The sequence below is a fragment of the Parasteatoda tepidariorum genome, chromosome 4 (genome assembly GCF_982258835.1).
Source record: "Parasteatoda tepidariorum strain Cologne lab strain chromosome 4, Ptep-v5.0, whole genome shotgun sequence".
NCBI classification, from domain to species: domain Eukaryota; kingdom Metazoa; phylum Arthropoda; class Arachnida; order Araneae; family Theridiidae; genus Parasteatoda; species Parasteatoda tepidariorum.
Window position 1 is genome coordinate 69,564,353 of NC_141758.1, and position 22,809 is coordinate 69,587,161.

The 22,809-nt window shown below is 25.9% G+C and overlaps 2 protein-coding genes across 4 annotated transcripts in view; one reads left to right on the forward strand and one right to left on the reverse strand.

Moving 5' to 3' along the window:
* Positions 1-4,704, forward strand: part of pasha (microprocessor complex subunit partner of drosha) — a 36,382-nt gene extending 31,678 nt beyond the window's left edge. The window contains exons 13-18 of the mRNA XM_016068233.3: positions 500-600; positions 1,610-1,709; positions 2,585-2,641; positions 2,761-2,844; positions 3,988-4,098; positions 4,434-4,704. Of these exons, the coding sequence (XP_015923719.1) occupies positions 500-600; positions 1,610-1,709; positions 2,585-2,641; positions 2,761-2,844; positions 3,988-4,098; positions 4,434-4,523 (543 nt within the window). The 3' untranslated portion in view covers positions 4,524-4,704. The remainder of the gene's footprint in view (positions 1-499; positions 601-1,609; positions 1,710-2,584; positions 2,642-2,760; positions 2,845-3,987; positions 4,099-4,433) is intronic.
* A 1,211-nt stretch (positions 4,705-5,915) lies between these two features.
* On the reverse strand, positions 5,916-19,321 carry LOC107451979 (uncharacterized). 3 transcript variants are annotated; one of them, XM_043051108.3, is made up of 7 exons: positions 19,035-19,108; positions 16,296-16,360; positions 14,801-14,879; positions 12,347-12,550; positions 9,154-9,345; positions 7,643-7,693; positions 5,916-6,285 (listed from the first exon to the last, which is right to left on the reverse strand). In XM_043051108.3, exons 4-7 carry the CDS (start codon positions 12,521-12,523, stop codon positions 6,043-6,045), a joined length of 663 nt encoding a protein of 220 aa, XP_042907042.1. In that variant the 5' UTR covers positions 12,524-12,550; positions 14,801-14,879; positions 16,296-16,360; positions 19,035-19,108; the 3' UTR covers positions 5,916-6,042. The 3 variants fall into 3 exon arrangements, with proteins under 3 accessions (XP_042907042.1, XP_015923721.1, XP_015923722.1); XM_016068235.5 differs by lacking the exon at positions 14,801-14,879 and having other exon boundaries at positions 19,035-19,321; XM_016068236.5 differs by lacking the exons at positions 9,154-9,345; positions 14,801-14,879 and having other exon boundaries at positions 19,035-19,321.
* Between the last annotated feature and the right edge of the window lie 3,488 nt (positions 19,322-22,809).

The following is a 22,809-nucleotide window of genomic DNA, read 5'->3' on the forward strand; positions in this document are numbered from 1 at the left end:
TATTATGTATTAATAATCTATGGTGTCACAAAATCAGTGGAAAGGTGTAAAATATTTGCCACTAGTTTCTTTAATTTCTCTACTTTTAAATTAAAAATTTTGTTTTTTTAATTTTTACATTGAATTTGATCAAGGATGTTTTGAAATAATGAGAATGGAAAAAAGGAAAGAAACACATTGTTCCCCTTTTCCTTTTATATCTGCATTATTTCTAACTTATAACTTACTCAGTTTACCTTTATTATTCGTAATTGTACTTTCATGGACATATATTGTTTTACAATTGTATTAAATTGTATATTTAAATAAATTCTGGTTCCATTCTTCCATAGAAAGTAATTTTACATTTTTTTAAAAATTTCATTTTAAAACACATATGTTTAAAAAAATTAGCTAAAGACAAATAATTGTTTTTTTTCTGTATATCAGAAATTATAAAGCTTTGTATTTGTGAATTTAATTTTATCTTTACTTTCTCATAAATATTCTCCTTTTCCAGTTTTTTGATCAAGTTAGAGTAGAAGATCCTAGAATAAGTGATCTTTCAGTAAAAGCTGGTCAACCTTTTCCATATCAAATACTATTAGAGTGTTTAAAAAGGTACTTCAAAATAATTTTCTTTACATTTTAATTATTTAACTTTTTTATGTATAAATTTTCATTATAAATAATTAACATTACCCAAAGTCAAATGTATCTTGATACCCATGCTTGTTCATTAAATTTTATTTAGTTTTTTCTTATAACATTTCTTCTCTCATTAAAGGCCATAGCAAGAAAGTTGATCTAGGGTTAAACTCCTTCCTAATCAACCAAATTAATTAATGAGCAAACTATAAATCATTATTTTTTTAAATTTTTCACATAGATCTGCAGTTGCTCTGGAGATAAGGAGTTTGCCCCTCCAGTGAAGTAACCCAGTTTAGAATCCCCAAGTTCGAATAATAATAATTCTTACTATTTTTTATTAATTTCCAAATGAAATTTAAAAAGAGTATGTGGGTGTCTTGCATTTTAAGTTTTAAAGATCTTTAGAATGTAAATATTAAATAAATATGTAACACTCCTTGGAATATCTTTTATTGTTAATTATAACGTAAGCATAATACAAGGCATGTATTATGCACAAGCACTTAAAAATTTTTATCATGAAATAAAAATTCTGATTACAACTCTTAAGGCATTCTTTTTTTTTTTTTTTTTAATTTTTTGCTTATTTTAAGGATTAGCACCACTTAAAATGTGTTGTTCAAATTTTTAAAAATGTTCCTATGATTTATTAGAATGTAATATTGGTGCTCTCTTTACTTGTGTTGTGACATAGTTTTCATGTGATTAAAATTGTATTGCAAAAAATAAAAATTCATTACACAAAGATTTATTATTGAAAAAATTGAATACGTTTTTCGAATTATGTCACTGCGATTTACAGAATGGGTTTTTGGTGTATCATTTTCTTTAACTCAAATCGTTTATGTTTCTTTGTCCAGATTAAAAAATGAAATTTAAATTGCTTTGTTTTTTTAATACTGGTTACTACAAATTGTTTAAAGAATAGGTTTCCTGCTAAAATGAAAACTGATTTTTAAATTAGACTTTTTTATTTCAGAAATTATGGAATGGGTGACACTGAAATCAGTATAAGGATGAAAAATCTTAAACACCAGAAAAATGAATTCATAATGAAAGTTGGGAAACATAAAGCAACGGTAAGTTTGAAGTTTTTACAATAAACATGTCCATCTTATTTGAAATTTTGAGTGTTAAAATAACAAAAGCACCATAATTTCTGGCATACACCAGTGTTCGTAGTAGTTGGGTTCTGATATGCTTGATTTCTTTCTTTATTTTTGCTCAAAATTTTATTTTGCCATTTTAACAAACACGCGATTTTAAAAGAATGGTAGAATATTTTTAGGAAGTTAAGAAAGCATTTTTTGGGAAAATTGCCATAAATGACAAGAAAATTGCAAAAATCAAAAAAGTTTTTACAGTTTAAACCAAATGAGTTTTTCTCTTTCTATGAAGAAATTTCCAAGTGACCTCGCACAGATAGTCATAATTCAAAAGATTTTTGAATTTACACACTGTACCAAGTTCAAAAATTAAAGTTATTGAAAAAATTCTAGAGATTTAGCATTTTTGACATTAAGCAAAAACCGGCTTAGAATGTTATTGGAAAGCATCCAATTCAGTTATAGTCTAGAAGTTAGTATAAAGTACCGAATATTCCTTCTTAAAGGAAATTGGCTGCAGAGGAATGATTAATAATATTGAATTTTAAGAAAATTTACGAAGTACTCCTTTTTAGAGGAAACTGACTGCATAAGAATAATTACCTATAATGATTTTGATAATTATTAAACATTTAGAATTCATTCATATTTGTATTTTCTTATGTTATTATGATCATTTTATTGTTATGTAAGATAATAATAATTTCATTTTGGTAAATTGTCATTACATAGTAATTTTTTAGAACATACTTTTCATATCTTTTAACATAATTTTCAGGTATTAAAAAATGGCATTAACTCAACTATGAGCGATTCCTTTTCTGAATTTTATTTATATGTATTTTTAGGTTGTGTGTAAAAATAAAAGGGATGGCAAACATCGTGCTTCCCAAGCAATTTTACAGGTATGCTTTTTTATATATTAAATTAAAATGAGACATAAATTTTTAGGTTCTCTTGTATTTTTAAATTTGATTACACCATCTATTCTGTTAATAAATTCCGACTGTGATTTGTTTTTCAGCAACTACATCCTCATATAATTTCTTGGGGCTCATTATTAAGAATGTATGGAAAAGGCTCTTGTAAAACGTTGAAAGAGAAAAAGGTAATATTATGTTAAAATATTAATATAAATTATATACCTCAAATTTTTATATAATTGCAACATAATTATCTTCGAAAGTTGCTTTAACAATGAAACAAAGAATGTTAAAATATTGCCCTATTGTATGCCGAGTTTAATTCTACATTGGCTGAAGAGACTTGGGGCCCTAACCTGGCATCTTAAGAACTTCTCCAGCTTTTTGTTCTAGAGTACCAATAAAACTTTTCCTTAGCATCTAACCATCTTAAATTTTGTTTACCCTTTTTTTTTGTAACTTTCATGCATCTTAATGATGTGGTCTGCCCATATTATGCTTGTAAAAATAAAATTTAAGTTTAATATTATTTCAAAAATTTCTTTAAAAAAATGTGCCAGATCTTTATTTTTAAAATTGATAATAAGTTTTCATTTTACTTTTGGAAACTAATTAAATAGCCAAGTGTCAGGATGATAACCTAAACAAGTTCTTATCCATGCTACATCTCATCATAATATTGAAATTATTAATCTTATGATGGACTAATTATCACTAAATCATTATATATATATAAACAAATTTACTAATCTAAAAGACAAAACATTAATTCCATTAAATAATAAAGGAAAATATTTATTATAATGACTAAAAACTTTTTGGACTAAAATTTAATTTTCTAACAAGGGTTGAAAATTTTCAAAATGTGATTTTTTTTCTTCTATCAAATATATGTCATGAAATGCAATGTATACCAATTGAATAGTTTAACTTAAATAAGCTAGATGGAAAAGTTGCTTAAAAAATTTTGCTACAAATTGATATTAAATAAAAAGATTCGTACTTATAAATGATAGTATTATTCACCGTATAAAATATTTTCATTCACAATCGTAAAAAAAAAAAAAAAGTCTAAGGACTAGTTTTCCTGTGCATAAAATTACATTCTTAGGCTTTTCTTACCGAACCAATTAAACATGTTATAAAGTGTTGTGTAGTAGTCGGTGTGAGAATTTTGAAAATTTTATTTTCGATCAAGTTTACTTAAAATTGATAAAAATTATTTACAATTTGTATATTTGATTGCTGTGAGATGTTAATAGGAAATAAATGTTCAGTGAAAATTATGTTTTTAAATTCTTATATAAGTATGTATTTAATTTTAATAGGAAGAAGAACAAAGAATAACAGAATTACAAAGCAAAGCCTGTGTTAATAAACCTAATGTATCAATATTGAATAAGCTTAAAGAGGAAATGATGAAATACAGGGAGAAAATGGTATTCTAAATTCAATTATTTTTTCTATTCCTACTTTTTAATTACTCATAATTTTTTAATAACAAAACAATAATAAATATATTATTTTCTTCATGACTTTTTTTTTATTATGTAAAGTTCTCCCATTTGCTTTTTTCTTTAATATTTATCTTTTATTTTCATATTTCATTTTTTGCATCCTTATTTTTTCTGAGCAAGTTTGTACTTACAGAATTTTTTTAAATTGTGACATCTATTTGATTCAGTCTCAGTATAAGAAATTAAATTTTATTAATAACTGATGCAAATGTTATTATTCAAGTGATATAAAACGTTTTATTATGTACTTTCTATAGAAATCCAAAAAACCCATTGGAAAGCTGATTCCAGAGAGGATGCAGTTGTTTTCTATATCTGATTCAAACCTTAAGAGTATTGAACTTTGATGTTACATTGGTGTCTATGTTAATTTATTAAATCATTATCATTCCAATTTATTTGTTAATGAGTTTAATTGACATAAGAAAGAAAGGATAAAATCAGTTGTGATGCCTAAAGTCAAAGACCTACAAATTGTTTTGCATGCTACGTACAAAATGTTCTATCATCAATAAAATTTGACGTTGATTTTTTTGCCTTTTTATTTACTTTCATTCGGGTTTACAAAAATCAAGTATGAAAACCTTCATTGAATCCCATTATTAAGTACAACCTTTTTCAGTTGTCCAGATTCTTAAGTTATTCCAAAAAGTATTTATAATATAAAATTAACTAAACAAGCAGTTTAACTAATTAAACAAGTCAAATTCTATATTTCGCTTTGCTTTTGTTAAAATATAGATGGTTTTACCACTAGTTTGTTCTTTGAATGAGTATGTTTTAAAAAATATAATCTTTATCTTTTTTTATAATAGAAAATTTTTTCAATATTTCGAATTTTCATTAGTTTAGCCTACACCTTTTGAAAGTAAAACAGTGTGTATTATTGAGTATTCATCGCATACAGAAAGTTTTGAATTGTAGTCATGCTTAAATGACAAATCTTATTGCATTCGAAAAAAAAATCTATGGCCATATAGTACAGGGATGGGGAAACTACGGCCCGTGGGCCAACTGTGGCCCGCCGGAAGATTTTATCCGGCCCGCGGACAGAATTTTAACTAGCCGATCAGTGGCGAATATATCTACTTAGTTTAAAACTATTTTTGTTGATTTCTTTTTTTACAAAGTACTGATGACCTTTTCACTTTCTCTATTTTTGTTCTACAAAACATAAATTAATCAAAATAGTTAGCACAAACAGCTTTAACTGGTAAAATGTTGAAAGCAAAAGTTCTTTATAGAATAGCTGTAGATTACCTCCAACTAGTATTTGTCTTTCTCGAGGAGCAGACATATGGAATCTAATATAGGTGAATTGTACTTCACATGAGGCTGACTACGCGTTTTAAGTTCCAACGAACCGATTTTTCTGCCGGCTCTAGTTCTAACATAATTTACTGCGTATGGAAAGGTTGCACACATACAACGTCATTGTAAATAATGGTGAAATTATTAAATGTATAAAATGGCTACTACCTTTTTGAGTTATTTGTAAACATTTTTTATCCCAAAATGGCAACTAAAAAACGCAAAGTTGATGTACAGTGACATGCACTCAATGATGAAGTGACTTTATTTTATTTTAGAAGTTTTTACTCGGCCCACCAAACTTTTTTTTCTAGATTTTTGGCCCACGACCCAAAAAGTTTGCCCATCCCTGATATAGTAGTTGCTTGTTATTAAATATTGTTTTCTGATTTATTCAGTTACCTACAATTCATTAACAATTCAATATATTTAAAAACAATTGCATAAAAATTTATTTTCAAGTAACAAAATACACATTTTGATTCAAAGCCAACATTTAGAAGTTAAATAAAATGTATAATGCTGATCACTTTTCATTTTTGTGATTCATTATTATTAATAATGTGGTGAATTCTTTTGTAACATTCTTAATCTTTGTACAAGCTTGATGTCTGCTCTCTTCCAGAATTCTTCCAAGCTTTCATTCTCTTCATTGTCACTTTCTGTTAAATCATTTTGAATATGATATTTAGAATCTTTATTGTTTAAAAAGGAATTTGGAGGATACTTAAAACTTAATTTCTCTTCATCAACATTTTTCTCTTTATTTGAAGATCCAAAACTAAAAGCTTCATTTTCCTGTAAGAAGTAAATAAATTATTATTAATTGAAACATTATTTAAATGTAGAAAATTAATAATGAATTCTAATAAATTTAATCAGTTTGTCAAATTAAATTTCAGCTAAAAATGATTCTAATAAGATAGTTTAATTATGTTTATATATTAATAATGTTCTTAAAGACAGTTCCTGGGGCAATAAAATAATTCATCAATATTTTCACATTTTTTGCATGTTATAAACATATATGTGAAATATATTCTTAATTTTTTATAATTTATAGCAGGTGAAAATTTTGAGCATGTGTAAAAAAATAATGTGGTCACTTCTAGATCATCCAGAAGTTTCTGAAACACAGTTTATAAGCCTACAAATTTTTAAAAAATAAATGTATGAGACAAACTATTAGGTAACCTAGATTTTTTATAAATTCTAGAAAGTTACAAAAATGATAAGTTTTAAGATTAAAAAATTGTATTTTACAGTTCAACAACTGTTAAAATTCATATGTCTTTCCATGACTTTAAAAACAATTGTTCTAATTTGTTCCTAACTGTATTAACTCATATTCCAAATGTTAAATTGTGGTGTGATAAAAAAAAAATTAATAATAAATACTTCCTGTTTGAACATATTTCTGATTTTCCCCTGCTCTCCTGAAAATTCTGTTGAGCATTTCTTTTGTTTTTCATCATGTTTATGTTTCAGCTTTGATGTTGTAAATATTTTAGACTTTTAAGAGGATCATATTCTGCCTTTAATAGATTTAACTGCTTTGGTTTATATTAATTATAAAGCAATTCTGGTTTTTAAAAAAAACAATAAAACTTGCTTTGTTAGATATTACTGTAAATATTTCGTCTTGTTTCAAGAAATGTCATTCAAATTATTTCAAAGAAAGCTCAGAAAAAGTTTTGTAACAGTCTTAAAATAATCATTTATTGCTTAATAATTTAACTATCATGAACTGTAACCAGCTTACAAAAATGATGAGTGAAACCGATTCGTTATGTGGGAAAGTAACTGCATACAACTATACAATCAAATGGAGATTATCAACAGTAAAGAGTTAAAATGTTTTACCAACAGATGATAGAGCCAGTAAAACTTTTTATTTTTTACAATGAATTATTTAATAAATTATTTACAAATTTTTTATTTAACTGGTCTTAAAATAAGTAAATTTAAAAAAAAAAAACTTAAGTAATATTTACATCATTTTTAAAATTAAAAGAAAGGTTAAATGATAGTTAAAACTTATTAATTTGTTAATATACTAATAAATTATTGAAATTTGTTATGCTCCTTTAGTACAGGCAGAGACACACTTGTTTCCCCCCTTCAAGAAATCTTATAGAATATAAGAGCAACTTACTTGTAACAAAGCTTTCTCTATTGCTTCTTGGTTATCTTCATCAATTGCAAACTAAAAAATAAAGTTTGAATTTAGAAACCCAACAATCATACAATTAGAAGAGTAAGGAAAAATCTACTCATTAATAGAAGTCTGTGATTTTTTTAAAATCTAAACTCACATTTGCTTTTTTTTTTTTTTTTTTATATAAGTCAACAAATCTCTATGATTAATTTAAGGCACAAAATTAATTTCATTCTGTTAAAAAGTCTAGTCTCTAAAGAAGTTTTTCTATATCAATATGACATTCTCATCGAAACTTTAAATTCATTTGGGAAATGATTGCTTTTTTTATGGTCCACACTACAGACTACGATTTGCCTATATATTAGTATACATAGATACATTTTAATAGATACATAATTTACATAGATACATAATTTTTGTGTGGTTCCATTTTATTAGTATTTATCTCAATAAAAACATTTCAACTGTTCAAGCAACATTGTTTACACATTATTTATTAATCATAAAATTAGCTTGTCATGTTTATGTTTACTGCATTTACTAAAATATTTTCATTTTGTTGTAAAAAATTAAATCTGTTAAATTTTCTACTATCGTAACTTTTCATTAAAAGTATACACATAAAAAAGATAATTCAATGAAAATTATCAAAATATGAGTAAAACAAGTACTTGAGTGGTTATATGATTTTAAAAGTTTATTTTTAATTTGTTCTAATTGCATAAAATCTTAATGTAAAATTTTACACAAGAGTTCATATGATATTTTTATAATTTATTTTAATTTGTTCTAATTGTATGTTATTTTAAAGTAAAATTTTACACAAGACAAATCATAATTATAGAATGATAAAGAAAAAGTTGAGTATTGTTTCAACCTCTCAGTACAAGAAATAGAACAAAAGAATGAATTTTTCAGCATTAAAAAAATTGCATATAAAGGTTGACAAACAGCAACCTTTTTAGTAATGGAGTATTATGTTTAAAAAAAAAAGTTAATTACACTGTTTTCTTTATGTAGAGCATAAAATGCCAAATTACATTTTATTATGCATGATTTCCTGTGAAAATTAGTTTCTTGGGTATATTTAAAAAAATTTTTTTTGAAAAAGTGCCAGTTAAAATTCTCAACTCTCACATAATGTAACTAAGCATTACGAGATGAATAATTAAGTATAGAAATGCATGGTGAACAAAAATAAATAAATAAAGATAAGATAAATTAGTTTATTTATACAATTACTATTTTTGAATTTATACAATTACTATTTTTGAGTTTATGAAACTTACAACTTTATTTTAGCGAAGGTTTAAATTTTAGAATTTTCTAGAAGAGTTACTATTAATTTGAATTATTTAAAAACTAGCAACAAAAGCATAAACTATACAACAGTTTAATAGTTCAAAAAATTTTTTATAATAGAAAAGAAAAGGAAAATGAAGAAGAAAAAAAGCTATAAATTACATGTTTTGTAACTAAATAATTAACTCAATTTAACTATGTACCTTATCAATTCCTTCAGATTTAGAATTCCACCAAAGTCTAAGAAGTTTAAAAATTATCTTTAAAATGAACCACACAACTCCTAGAATACTAGTTCCAAGCATGTAAATGATTTTAAAAATCACAGCAGTATACATTGATGATTTATCCAAGTAACTTTTGGGGCCATAAACTTCCCTTTCAGATTCAGAAATCTGAAGAAAAGACAATGGTGTAAGTTTATCTAATTGCTATTTATTTTTAATATCATTTCTCAAATAATTTAATTGAAAAAGTCATTTTACAAACAATTAACAAAGGAATTTTTCGACCTCAATTTACTTCTTTAATCAATACTGAACTTATGAGAAAATGTAAGACTAAAAAGCACAAAAGACTGCAAGTGCAGAAGATAATGAAGTATGACAAAACAGAAAAGTACTAATTTGAAAGGAGACTTTCACAAATACAAACCATGAATTAGGCTGTTTAAAAATTGTGTAAATACACTTTTCTTTATTTTAGATTCATTCCCATTGACCTTTTATTATCAGCAAAACCAAAAAATTCACAACTGAAACGTAAGTTGTGTATCAGAAATATTAGAAAGAACAGTCAACAAACTTTCATTTTAGCAAATAAATATTCTGTAGCATTTAATAAACACCAACTATAAAACAACACCAGCAGCTATTAAAACCAAGATAGGAACAAGACTGACAAATAGAAGAGTACACATGTCTACGAAGCTGTAACCAAACTTGGCTAAGTGCAATGACACAAACAAGAACCTTTAATTAAATTTTAAAAAAAAGGAATAAAGTCAAGGAAAAATGCACATTGAATTCCAATACTCTTCTAGACGAATATATAGATTGAATCAGAATAAAAAAGTACTCCTCCTTTCTAATTGAACTGGCTTGAGAGGGATTTTTTCTTTTCTTTTAAACTTTATAAGGAATTTAGTGTCTTACTTAAATATTACTTATAACCTTTTAAACTTGGTCATCACAAATAAGCAAATCACCCCTTTTAAATGCTTACATAATATTTGAATGGTCCTTAAGATAAAGTTTATATTGATAAAGCAAATGAAACTATTTTTAGCTATAAAATAAAGAAAATTAGAAAGCAGATATAGGTCAAGAAGTTTTGAAAGCTAAACTGGGAGTAGCTTTTAATTGGATCCATTGGTCGAGCGTTAATGTAAAATATATAAATATAGCGGTTGAAAATAAAAGACAACAATTGAAAAGGAAACAGATAGTAATAAGATGAAAGATTTTTTTTTAAAATTAGATTTTCTTTCACCATTCATTTCTTCTTATAAAACAGCAAAAGATCAGAAAAAATGAAACATGCTAGCTATTAGTGCCTGATTTACTTCGGCCTTTTGCCAAGTTGTACTGCTGATCAAAAATACAATCAATGGGTTTTTATTGCTAAACAAAGGCAAAAAAATAAAATCCCCACGTTAGTTACATATATGACAAGTTGGACTTGTCCTCTCTATATTCTTTGCTAAAAGCAATGTTGCTGGAAAGACCTTAAAAGTGCTCCTTACTAAGACCAGCTCATTTTTTAGATATTTTATTTTACGTTGCAAAACCTTTTTTACAAGCAGTGTTAGAGCAATAGCAATTAATTAATTGAATTCAGAATGCATGGAAGGGATGCTATTGCCCTATATCGACAATCAAAAATATATTACTCACTGCTTGATTTTTGATGTGATTATCTTGCTTTAACAAGCAGGGAAAAAATTAAAAATTTTATATGAGTATTTTTACCCTTGATTAAAATTTTGAGGTAGGAAACTCACATCCAAGATATGCCTCGATTCATATTGGCATACTCAGTTTAAAAATACTTAGTACAACCTGTACTTAAAATTTATATTTCTGTAGCAAATATTAAACATGTAAATTAAAAAAATTTTTAGTTAAGAATAAAGAAAATGGGCAATAAGAAAAGTTGCAGACTATTAATCCTTTCGCGACAGGAAGCGCAAACACGTTCTTATCGCTGAGGCCGGCAGTCTCTCTCGCGAGTGTCTGTCCAGGGTCGATTGATTTTTTAATGCAATTAAACCCACAGTAATATTAAGAGTATCATCAAGACATGCAAGGTTAAAAAAGTGAATTTTACTGATACGGAAAAAATATTACTTTGAAAGTACTGTATCTTTTTTAGTATTTTAAAATTAATTAAATTATTTTGAAGAAACAAATTGAGTGTTAGAAATAACTTCAGGTTATTTTAAAATTAAATCCAAAGAAAACATAAAAAGAAATTAGATTAATAACAAAGGTTTGGAAAATATGATATGAAAACTTATTATCATACTAAGGCAAACATATTTCATAATAAAAAATATGACAGAAATAATCCTTTCATTTGAAAAAACTTTTTCTATAAATTTTATCATCAATCAGTTCTTTCTTTGATATTAATTTACTTTTTGTGTAAAAAAAAGATAAAAAACAAAGGTGATTTGTTAATATTATACAGTGAAACCTCTCGGGAACGGCCACACTCTGTTCCATAAAAAAATGGTCATTGATGGAGGTTGATAATTCTTAGAAGTTACGGCCATTGACTTCAAAATTGTTATCACGAACGATTTTAATATTAGTCAATGTCGTTTCCTTGCCGCAGAAATGCCACTTCTGTGAGTGCCATTAAGAGATGGATCAATTAATAAAATTTAGCCTCTATAAAAATGATCTCAACTAATAGAATTATGAGTAAAAACAAATTTACTAATTAAGTTTTTTATTTAAGTTTGCATTTAATTTTATATAATAAAAATTAATTAGCTTTAAAAGATGAGAAGAGGTTTGTTTATTTGAGATGCTTGTTTTTTCTAAAATAATTTTTTTTCTTAACTTTCAACTCTAAAAGTAAATTATTAATAGCATCATTTTTAATCCATTTTGACTGCAAAATGAGGTTGTAAGCCTCACACAAATATTTTGAATATATTTTATTCTACTTATTTTATTTGTGAAATTTTTCCGTTTTGATATTTTTTTGTGTTTCCTTATTTAACCTTTTAAGCAGATGTTGTTGGGAGAGGTTTTAATGGTCTCTTCTAAAGGTTTTCTTCAAAACAAAGTCTATGGAAAAATTTCCATTCCTCCCAAAATTTGTTGTAGATAGAGGTGGTCTTTTCTGGAGGTTTCACTGTAATAAGGTATTTTAAGAAATGAGTACTCTATTTATTTGTTCCTTTTCTTTTGGAATAGAGCTTGTTTGAATTTCTTCAATTTGTATCTGATTTCGATAGGTGGGGGGATCAATCCTTTCAACATCTATTGGATTTTCAAATGCCAAGTTATTTTCCAAATTCCGAAATTGAGTTTCAACTTCTTCAACAGTTGGCTCAATCATACGTGCTAGATCAGGCCGACAGGCAGTCTTAAAAACAGTAAATAAATTTATAAGGTTTATTAAGGTTATAAACATATCAAATATGAGTAACAAGTGCATAAATCTCATCTTTAAAATTTATAGTAAAAAATCAAAAGTAAATTAGGATGGACATAGTATTAAGAATATAATACATTTATTATAACCAGGGTTGGCATTTCAATCCAGAAAAGTAATTTCTTCTAGGGCACTGGAAAAAAAACTAGATGAAGTGGAAGAATATAAAATTGATCAAAATTCACCGATACAACTATTTACTAATAGTGAATAAATGAATTGTTCAGGTTTAAAATAAATATAATTTAATAAAATACAAAAAAATGTAAGAACTTTTCACAAATATTTTTTTAAACATCTATATTCATAGCATTTATTTCAATTTTAAACAGAATTTTAAAATCATGATATCTTATTAAAACAATTTATTTTGATTTAAGTTACTCCTAATTTTTCTAAATAAATATGTATACTTATATCTCGACATGCATTTATATTATTTTTAGTTTACTAAATATTCGGTTTAAGAACAGAATTTTCAATAAAATATTACTAGAAATAATAAATAACACTAGAGATAATAATAAATAAAATATCAATTTATAAATCATTACTTTGCTAATATTTTTTTCAATTGGTCAAATTTTTTTAAGGCCATTGTATTTTTTATTAATTTTTGATATTAATTTTCTTTTTTACTTAATTATTTTTTTCTCTGATTTAATTAACAGTAAAATATAAAAAAATTTTCTCCCTAAAACTATAATATTAGTAAATCTTAAGCAAAATATTGCAAAGCTATCAAAATGTTAGGAGGAAAAAGAAAATTCAGCTATAACATTTATATTTGAAAACTTACAAATTTTATTTTTTGAAATAAAAGTTATAAGTTTCGACAGATTAAAAAAGCTTTAAAGTTGTTTAATCACTTATTTGCTTATTTAAAAAAAAAAATTAAAGTTAATGTTGTTTTAAAAATAAAAATTCTTTAATTTTAGAAGAAGAAAAAAATAAATAATCTATAGTAAAAAATTAAGTATATTTTATAAATTATTATTTGCTTATATTTTTATGATTAGGTATGTAAAATTACAATTTGCATTAAAAATATTTATTTATTTAAATACCTTTAGCATACTATCTTAGAATTGTTTAAAGAAATCATACTTAACAGTATTAAGTTTGAAAATTAGTATGCTGTTTGTAATTACGAAATCATTGTGTGATTTGTAATATAATACATAAAATAAAGTGATTACGATATTTTAAAAATTCTTTATATATAATTATAAAAATAAGCTTGATCTAAACTGTTTTATTTAAAACATTGAAAAAAACAGCAGCTGTATTAATTTCTTAAGAAATTCATTACATTTGTTTTTCTTTCCAATTTTGACTTTTTATTTTAACTTAAAAATTATTTATTAAATGACTTGGAAATATTATTATAATTGAAGTTATATTGCAATTATAAAATATTTAAATTTTTAGTTTAATACACTCTTTAATAAAAAGAGTTTCCTCCACTTGAGTTGGAAGAAACCTCCTAGGTCAATGTCCTGATTAAAAAATGTAGGTCCTGTACGCATAAACTTTAATATTTGTAGGCACTGGTTGAAACTTTAAACATAATTTACCTTCTGTTTATTAAAAAAGGGGTTTTAAATTACTTAAAACATAAATAAATGATGATAGATTTGTAAATGTGAGCTTACATTTCAATTTTTGTTCTCACATAATTCCAATAACAATTCTTGAGGAAAATACTATCAACACAACTACACAGAGAAATTTATATTTTTTTTAACATTCTATTGTTTCTAGAAAAACAAGCCTCTCAACCTTATGATAAATTAAGCTCTGCCTATATCTCCCGGCACGGTTTTTTCCACTGTGTAAGAAACTTACCATCCCTGATTACAACAAACAAAGAAAAACAATTCAGATTTAAGAGGAAGCTATACTGAAGGAGAAGCATTTAGTGGCAATTTTTGTTTCACCTCTATTAGAATTTTAAAATTTTAAGTTCAGATAAAAGTGAATTCAGGTAAATCTAGAATAAACTATGAAGCTTCAAATGCTAAAAAAAATATTTTCAAAATTTTAAAATGCAAACAAATTATTGAGGGATTACATCTAAACTACATAATCGGGCCACAATTTGGTTTTGTTTCAATGTTTTGAAGAGAAAAAAATAAAAAATTCAGAAATTAGAAACTTTATGATTTACTCTAGGCGTACCTTAACTTAGAATTTTTATTTAATTATGTAGGTGACAGAGAATTTGCTAAGAAGGATTACTCGTACAGCATAGCATTCCCTTTAAAGAAAAAATTTTATAAAAGTAAACATCACTTAATGGCAAGAGATAATTAAAATTTATTGAAAAATCTCCTTTATTAGTCACCTTAATTATTTCTAATATCTATTTCACTACTTTTGCTAAGTAAGCAATCATGTACTTTTATCACTTTTTTTTTTAACTACTAGCAGTTTTCGAAACATTTAGCAATACCCTTATCTTGTTTCGTATAAATCAGTCACCAATGTCATATTATATCTTTCAATCCTTGCATTATTACTACTGTTTATTCTTAAAATTCACCTTAATAAATATGCTTCATCTAAAAATAAAAATAAGTCTTCCTTTTTAAATACAAAATATCACTCAACCAAATTTAATGTAATAATTTTAGATATTAAGATATCATTATAAATAATTTTTCTAAGAATTTATTAAAAATAATAAATAATATATATGCTACATCTAAAAATTTATTTAAAATAATAAATATGCTTCATCTAAAAATAAAAATAAGTCTTCCTTTTTAAATGCAAAATATCACTCAACCAAATTGAAAGTAATAATTTTAGATATTAAGATATCATTATAAATAATTTTTCTAAGAATGTATTAAAAATAATAAATAAAAGCAAACTATTGAGTTTTTTTTAAAAGAAAATAATATCATTAAAATTATTTGAATGCTTTTGCAGCATTTGAATTTAATTCATAATTAAAATACATATTATTTTTAAAGTAAATATAGAGAACACAATTAGGTTGTTCATAAAAAATAATTTTATAATGCCGATTCACCTACAGAATCAATTCTTTTTATTTATAATATTCTTCAAATTATGAGGTTAATTAAAAAAATTAAATTGAAAATTTAATGTTTTTAATTACAACTATTTTTATTTCACACTTTGTATTTAAGGATAAAAATTATAAATAAATCTAGAAGACCATGTATCAGTTATGACATCAATGCTTCTGATGTAAGGATATCACTAGAATACTGAAGCGACTGTAGTATCATACCTTATATTCCTCTTATTATAATTTAGTTATTTAAAAGTTTAAATACTTTAAATAAGAACTTATATCCATGAAAGGATTAATGTTTACATTCTAGAAGATATGTATCTTTTATTCACATCTTGATATTTTTCACGATTTTCCCTGTCAATAGTAACACTCATTTTTTAAGGACTACACTTTTCCCAGTTAAAATTCAAAGAAAATGAAGAAATAGCATGTGTTATGCTATAACTTTTTTTTTCTTCTTTTCATATGCTATAAATTTAAATTTTATCCTGATTTTCATTAAAAAATTATAGCATTGTGCAGAAATTTATCACTTCAAATTGTGATATGACATTGAAGTATAAAACATTTATTAATAACATGAAATTTTAATTGAAATAATTCATGAAAAAATACACATCTTACCTGATGTTCCATTAAAAGAATTATAGGAAACAAATCATTGCAAAATTCACAAGGAATCTCAATAACTGTAAAAAAAATAAAACTGTTAAAAATGATTAACCAGTGTAACTAGAAAAAAATTAATTGCATGCACAAAAAATTCATATTTTCTACATCTCTATAGCTGTTTTTTTATTATTTTTATATATAAATAATATTCGCTTAAGTGTCAACTGATTGTGAGGCCTACAAAATTAGGGATGAACGAAGACATTCAATAAAAGAGGCAATGCATTTTCTATGATTCACTTCTTCCATGAACAATATTTTCAACTTGAAATTTATAAGAATACAAAATTTTGACATAGATTTTCTTATTACCTGGTAATTTTTTTCAAAAAATACAGATTCAACACAAACAACATAAAGTTGGCAGTAATTTAAATACAATAATAAAAAATGAAAAAAACTTTTTTTTATATAAAGGCCAAAATTTACCGACCTCAAATAAACCTATCTAAAAAACACTATCAATGGTTGGTAAGAAGAAAGAAACCTGGTCATGACAGTTAAATTGGAAAAAATAAAGATGAGGGGGAAAAGAGTTTTATAGAGTAAAAAGAGTGAGGTAATTATCAGAAATCATGAACAGAAGTAGAAGAAAAGAAGAATTGTTAAAAATACTGCAAATGGTATGTTAGCAAACAAACAATAATTACAAGCATATTTAAAACTTCAAAATAAAGTTCAAAACATAGGAAGAATGTAAAGGATATTTCCATATGAATTTAGAACTACTAAATTTATCAAGAGATTTAAATTCAAGAAAATATATTTGGTATGATAGCAGATTATAAGTTTTACATTTTAAGTTAGATTCTGTGATATGTATCTGCTGATAACAAAACTTATTGGTCATTTTGGCACAAGTACCAATAGGGAAAGTTTTCTCAGAATTGTAATAAATACTTATTTTCAATACCATTAAGAAATTTTGGGGATATTTCCATATCATGATTTGTCGTGCCAACTACAATCCCCAAGGTGCCAAATAGATTTTAAACTTGCAATTTAAAAAAAAATAATATATATATAGCTGTTCGCCCTGGGGGTGGCTACGAGTTATACCTTTCGATTTGGCCCCTTTCTGTGATGTTTTCGTTTTAGTTTCTCGCGGGCCACTGCCCGGAAGTTTCCGAGATTTGGCGAATATTCTGCCACAGATCATGATAAGGAAATCTCCCCAGTACCTGTTTATACCAACTACAATCAACAAGGTACAGATTGGTTTTTTAACTTGCAAAAGACATTAAAAAAAAATCTATTAGTTATTCCAGAGGTAACTTCTAAGCCATTACCTTCGAGTTGGTCACCTTATGTGGTGCTTTACCCAGAGATCTATTGATTGTTTTGATGTAGGTAACATTACAAGAATCTTCCTCATGTCACTGCCCGGAAGTAATACCAGGGCCTGATTACCGAAAAGGCACAGGAAGCAAGTGCTTCCCCTGTAAAATTCTAGGGGGGCCCCCAAATGACTGAAATTAGGGGCCCAATTTCTTATTTTTGCACTGCACTAGTGAACGTTCATTTTCTGCATTGAAAAGAAAAAAAAAATCGGTTGAGATCAACTCTTTCAAATAATAAATTAAGTGGTTTAGCCCTTTTAGCAATAGAGAGTGATATTACAAATAGGTTACAATTTGCAGATATTATTGAAGATTTTGCGAATTTGAAAGCGAGAAAAAAGCCTATGTAATGGTAACCTATGAGTTTTCTTATTTTTTTTAAAATCTTTCTTCTCTATCATGCGTGCTCAATTTAATTTTACTCTGCTTTTTATTGTTGAACTAAACACACAAGACTTTCAAATATCTATCAGTACAAAAAATATTTTTGTTTCATGTTTGAAAATTATTTGGTATGATTTTTCTGGTGCAGTAGCAATAATTTATGCTGAATTAGAATTTTGTGTTGTTTTGCCGCTAGTAAACAAATTGGCGTAAAATAAGAGACTATAATCTTGCAAAGAACCTTTCGTATAACAACAAGAAATTTTATAATTTAATTTAGTGAAATATTTAAATTTTGTTAACATGTTTTTGCTACTATAAAGCACGTAAAGAAGGGTTCAACATGATTGCATAGGATCTCTGTATTCCTTTCTAAGGTTCTAATAGTTTTCACATGGTTCTCGTCTCTTTAAAATGTATTGTTTATAGGCGAAAAATATCAAAAGTTTATTTTGCCCAAGTTAGGGGGGCCTCAAAATCCTATTATGCTTCCCCTATTTTCAGAGGTTAATCGGGCCCTGAGTAATACAATTGTTTTGGAGCAGGTACTGAAATCTTTTCTGGGCGACTGCCCAGAAGTCACTAATGCTTATAAATATAGAAAGAAGTGAGCTAGCTTGATCACTGCATAAAAATCTTTGAGTTAAGTATCTGAAATTGGAAGAATCTTATCTCTAAATCTATAACTATATCTCTTACTTATGAAATACTAAAAAAAATTCTTTCGTGTTTTCCTTAGAATAAAATTCTTTTATAGTTCTTTGATAAATTTTCTTGTTTTCTCACAAGGCACAAAAAACAAGGGCTTTGTTTCCCTAGATTTTTAAAGTTTGAGTAATCAGCTAAAACGCGAGATCAACGGTGGTCGAAAAAAACTTGGAGAGCTCACTCCCATCAGAGCTAAAGATTTCTAACTAATACGAAAAAAAAGTTCTAATTTAACACAAAACGAAAAAATCAAACTTACGATTAGCTTCATCAAGAAAATCTTCATCTCGATATTCCATTTTCAAGTCCAGTGATATATGGTCAGTCAATTAAAATAGTATATTTCAATTTACTACAATAAATTATCACTAAAAGCACAAGTTTGAATTCTAAGCATAGAAGCTGTTTACTATTTAAATTAAATTTACCGTTAAAAACATAATTCTACAAGTTACAATAGTAATTAACAGTTATCATCAAATTAGAAATAATTTACAATTGCTTTAATTGTAAAAGTTTCAGTTTCATTTCATAACCACTCCGCTCTTAAATGGAACAAGATTGAATATTTAGTATTTGCTTGAACCTAAACTACCATCATTTTCAAAATTCCTCTCCATTTTTGTAAAAGAGCATATATCTTTTCCATATTCATGCTTAAGTTAAGAAGTTGAAAAATAGAATCAAATTTTATTTATTTATTAAAGTCAAGGGAATAAAATTAAATTTTAAAAGATTGCCAAGAACAATCAATCAATCAATAGTCTAAGTTTCGGTTTCGTTATTTCAAACTTCAAAGCCACCAGCTCCAATAGTTTTGAAAACTTCGACTGGAAAAATATGTTTCAGGAAATAGGATCTGATTTACTGTGAGAAGCTATGACATAAAATAAATCTAGGTAAATATTGATATGTAAATTTCTGGTACTTTCATCTTTAGCACATGATAATTTTAATCCCCAATACTTAGGATAAAACAAATGATAATCAGTAACGGCAGATTTAAATCTGTATGTAACTTCTTTTTCATCAAATTCTGTATCTGAACTAAATCATCTGTAAATGGCCTTTTCAGGTTTTAATTTAATAATTTTTTTACATTAAATTATTGAACATTTACTATAGAGTTATAATGTTGAAAAGAAGTTACATTTTTTAGTTTCCTTAAATGCATTTTTTAGTTATTATACTTAAAATGTGTTGTTTTTAAAAATGTTCTTAGGGTTTATTAGAATGTAATATAGGTGCTCTCTTTACTAGTGTTGTGACCAGTGCCGGATTACCTATTAGGCCAGACCAGGCCATGGCCTGGGGCCCCCAATGATTAGGGACCCGGCGATGGAGATGGGTTTTTTGAAAATAAATGTTTAAAAATAAAGAAAAACAACGATTTTTCTGAAAAAAAAATCAATTTCAAATCTATATATTATGATTATAAAATGTTATGAGTATGTTTTAGTTCTAATTTAACAAAATAAAGTAAAATTTAATTGATTATTATTTATTTTAAATATGCTTTCTTAAATGAAAAGATATATAAATACTTTTATATTTGAATAAATAAAAAAATGTAATCTAAGGGCCCCAAAAACTTTAATTGCCAAGAGCCCCGCGTACCCGTTAATACGGCACAAGGTTAAGGACCCGTTAATTGGGCATAACTTGTGACATAATTTTCTCATTACACAAAAATTTATTATTGAAAATATTAAATACATTTTTCAGTTATGTCACTGCAACTTACAAAGTGGATATTTGGTGTATCATTTTCTAAAACTCAAATCGTTACTGTTTCTTCGTCTAGATTAAAAAATGAATTTTAAATTGCTTTTTTTTTTTTAACTGATTACTACAAATTGTTTTAAGAATGGGTTGCTTGTTAAAATAAAAACTAATTTTTAAATGAGACTTTTTATTTCAAAAATTATTAAATGGGTGACACTGAAATCAGTATTAGGATGAAAAATCTTAAACACCAGAAAAAGGAATTCGTAATTAAAGTTGAGAAACATAAAGCAATGGTAAGTTTGAAGTTTTTACAATTAACATGTCTGTCTTATTGCAATATAAAATCATTCGAAAATAATAAATAACTCCTTATATCTAACAAAAGAGAAAAAGAAATTTTTTTTTTGGACGCACCATATTGTTCCAGAGGTTTAAAGACACAAACTACTAATTATCATTTTAACCTGTGATCATTTTATTTATATATTGTTGAATTCATTTAAATACTTTATCTTATTATACTTTCTCTTTTTAATACTTAAATTAATAATACTTTAATCTATAACAAATTAATTTAAAATACTTTAATTAATAATAAATAAACAAGTTGACATGGAGAGAACTTACCCATACTGATCTTCATTGTGAATGTTGGCGAACCTCTTATGAATCAGTCTACCCTGTTTCTGTTGTCTTTTTTGATCTTATATACTATACTCTTTGTTTGATAAAACTATTGCTAAATACTAGAAAGGTCACATAAGAGATCGAACTTAGACTATGGACTAGTGATTAACCCTTTTTTGGTACGTATTTCTTGACACTTTAATCAAGAGCGTTTATTTATATTTGCTAAGGTTCTTTACACTAATGAAAGTTTCCACAGTATTTTCAATCTAATAAATTATTTTGGAATTTACGATAAATCTATTTGAAATATTTTATTGTGATTCTGAATTAAGTGACGATAAGCGTTACAATCAAAGAGATGACAAAATCGTGCTTCCCAGGCAATTTTACAGTATGCTTTTTTATACATTAAATTAAAATGACAGTTTTATAAATTTTTAGGTTCTTTTGTATTTTTAAATTTGATTACACCATCTATTCTGTTAATCAGCAGAATAACGGAGTGTGATTTGTTTTTCAACAACTACATCCTCATATAATTTCTTGGGGCTCATTATTAAGAATGTATGGAAAAGGCTCTTAGAAAACTTTGAAAGAGAAAAAGGTAATTTTATGTTAAAATATTAATATAAATTATGTACCTCAAATTTTTATATAATTGCAGCATAATAATCTTGTAAAGTTGCTTTAGCAATAAAACAAAGAATGTTAGAATATTGCCCATTGTATGCAGAGTTTAATTCTACATTGACTGATGAGACTCTGGTGGGCCCTGGCTTCTCAAGAACGTTCTCCAGCTTTTTGTTCTACAGTACCAATGAAACTTTTCCTTAGCATCTAACCATCTTAAATTTTGTTTACCCTTTTTTATTAGTACTGGCATTGAAGATTTTTTTTTTTGTGTTGTAACCTTCATGCTTCTTAATGATGTGGTCTGCCCATTTTATTCTTGTAAAAAAAAAATTCTAGTTTAATACTATTGCAAAATATTCTTTAAAAAAATGCGTCAGATCTTTATTTTTGAATTGATAATAAGTTTTCATTTTGCTTTTTTTGGAAACTAATAAAATGGCCAAGTGTCAGGATGATAACCTAAACAAGTTCTTATCCATGCTACATTTCATCATAATATTGAAATTATTAATCTTAACGATAGACTAATTATCACTTAATCATTCTATGTATATAAACATATTTACTAATCTAAAAGACAAAACATTAATTCCTTTAAATAATAAGGGAAAATATTTATTATAAGGACTAAAAACTTTTTTGTCTAAAATTTAATTTTCCTAGTCCTAACAAGGGTTGAAAATTTTCAAAATGTGTGTTTGTTTTTTTTTCGAACTTTAAATATATGTCATGATATGCAATGTATATGATTGAATAATTTAACTTAAATAAGCTAGATGGAAAAGTTGCTAAGAAGAATTATGCTACAAATTAATTGATATTAAATAAAAACATTCGCACTTATAAATGATAGTATTATTCACTATATGAAATATTTTCACTCACAATTGCTAATAAAAAATTAAAAATCAAAGGGCTAGTTTTCCTGTGCATATATTCTTAAGCTTTTCTAGTCAAAGCAATCAAGCATGTTATAAAGTGTTGTGTAGTATTTGGTGGGAGAATTTTAAAATTTTTATTTTCGATGAAGTTTACTTAAAAAT

Bases quoted from the DNA above. Each gene is read 5' to 3' on its own strand.
- LOC107451979 (XM_016068235.5), bottom strand. From the start codon at position 19,074: ATGGAATATCGAGATGAAGATTTTCTTGATGAAGCTAATC. The intron at 16,361-19,034 runs GTAAGTTTGATT...TTTTTTTTACAG, and splicing joins TTTTCTTGATGAAGCTAATC to TTATTGAGATTCCTTGTGAA. The intron at 9,346-12,346 runs GTACTCATTTCT...TCTTTTCTTCAG, and splicing joins AAAAGGAACAAATAAATAGA to ATTTCTGAATCTGAAAGGGA.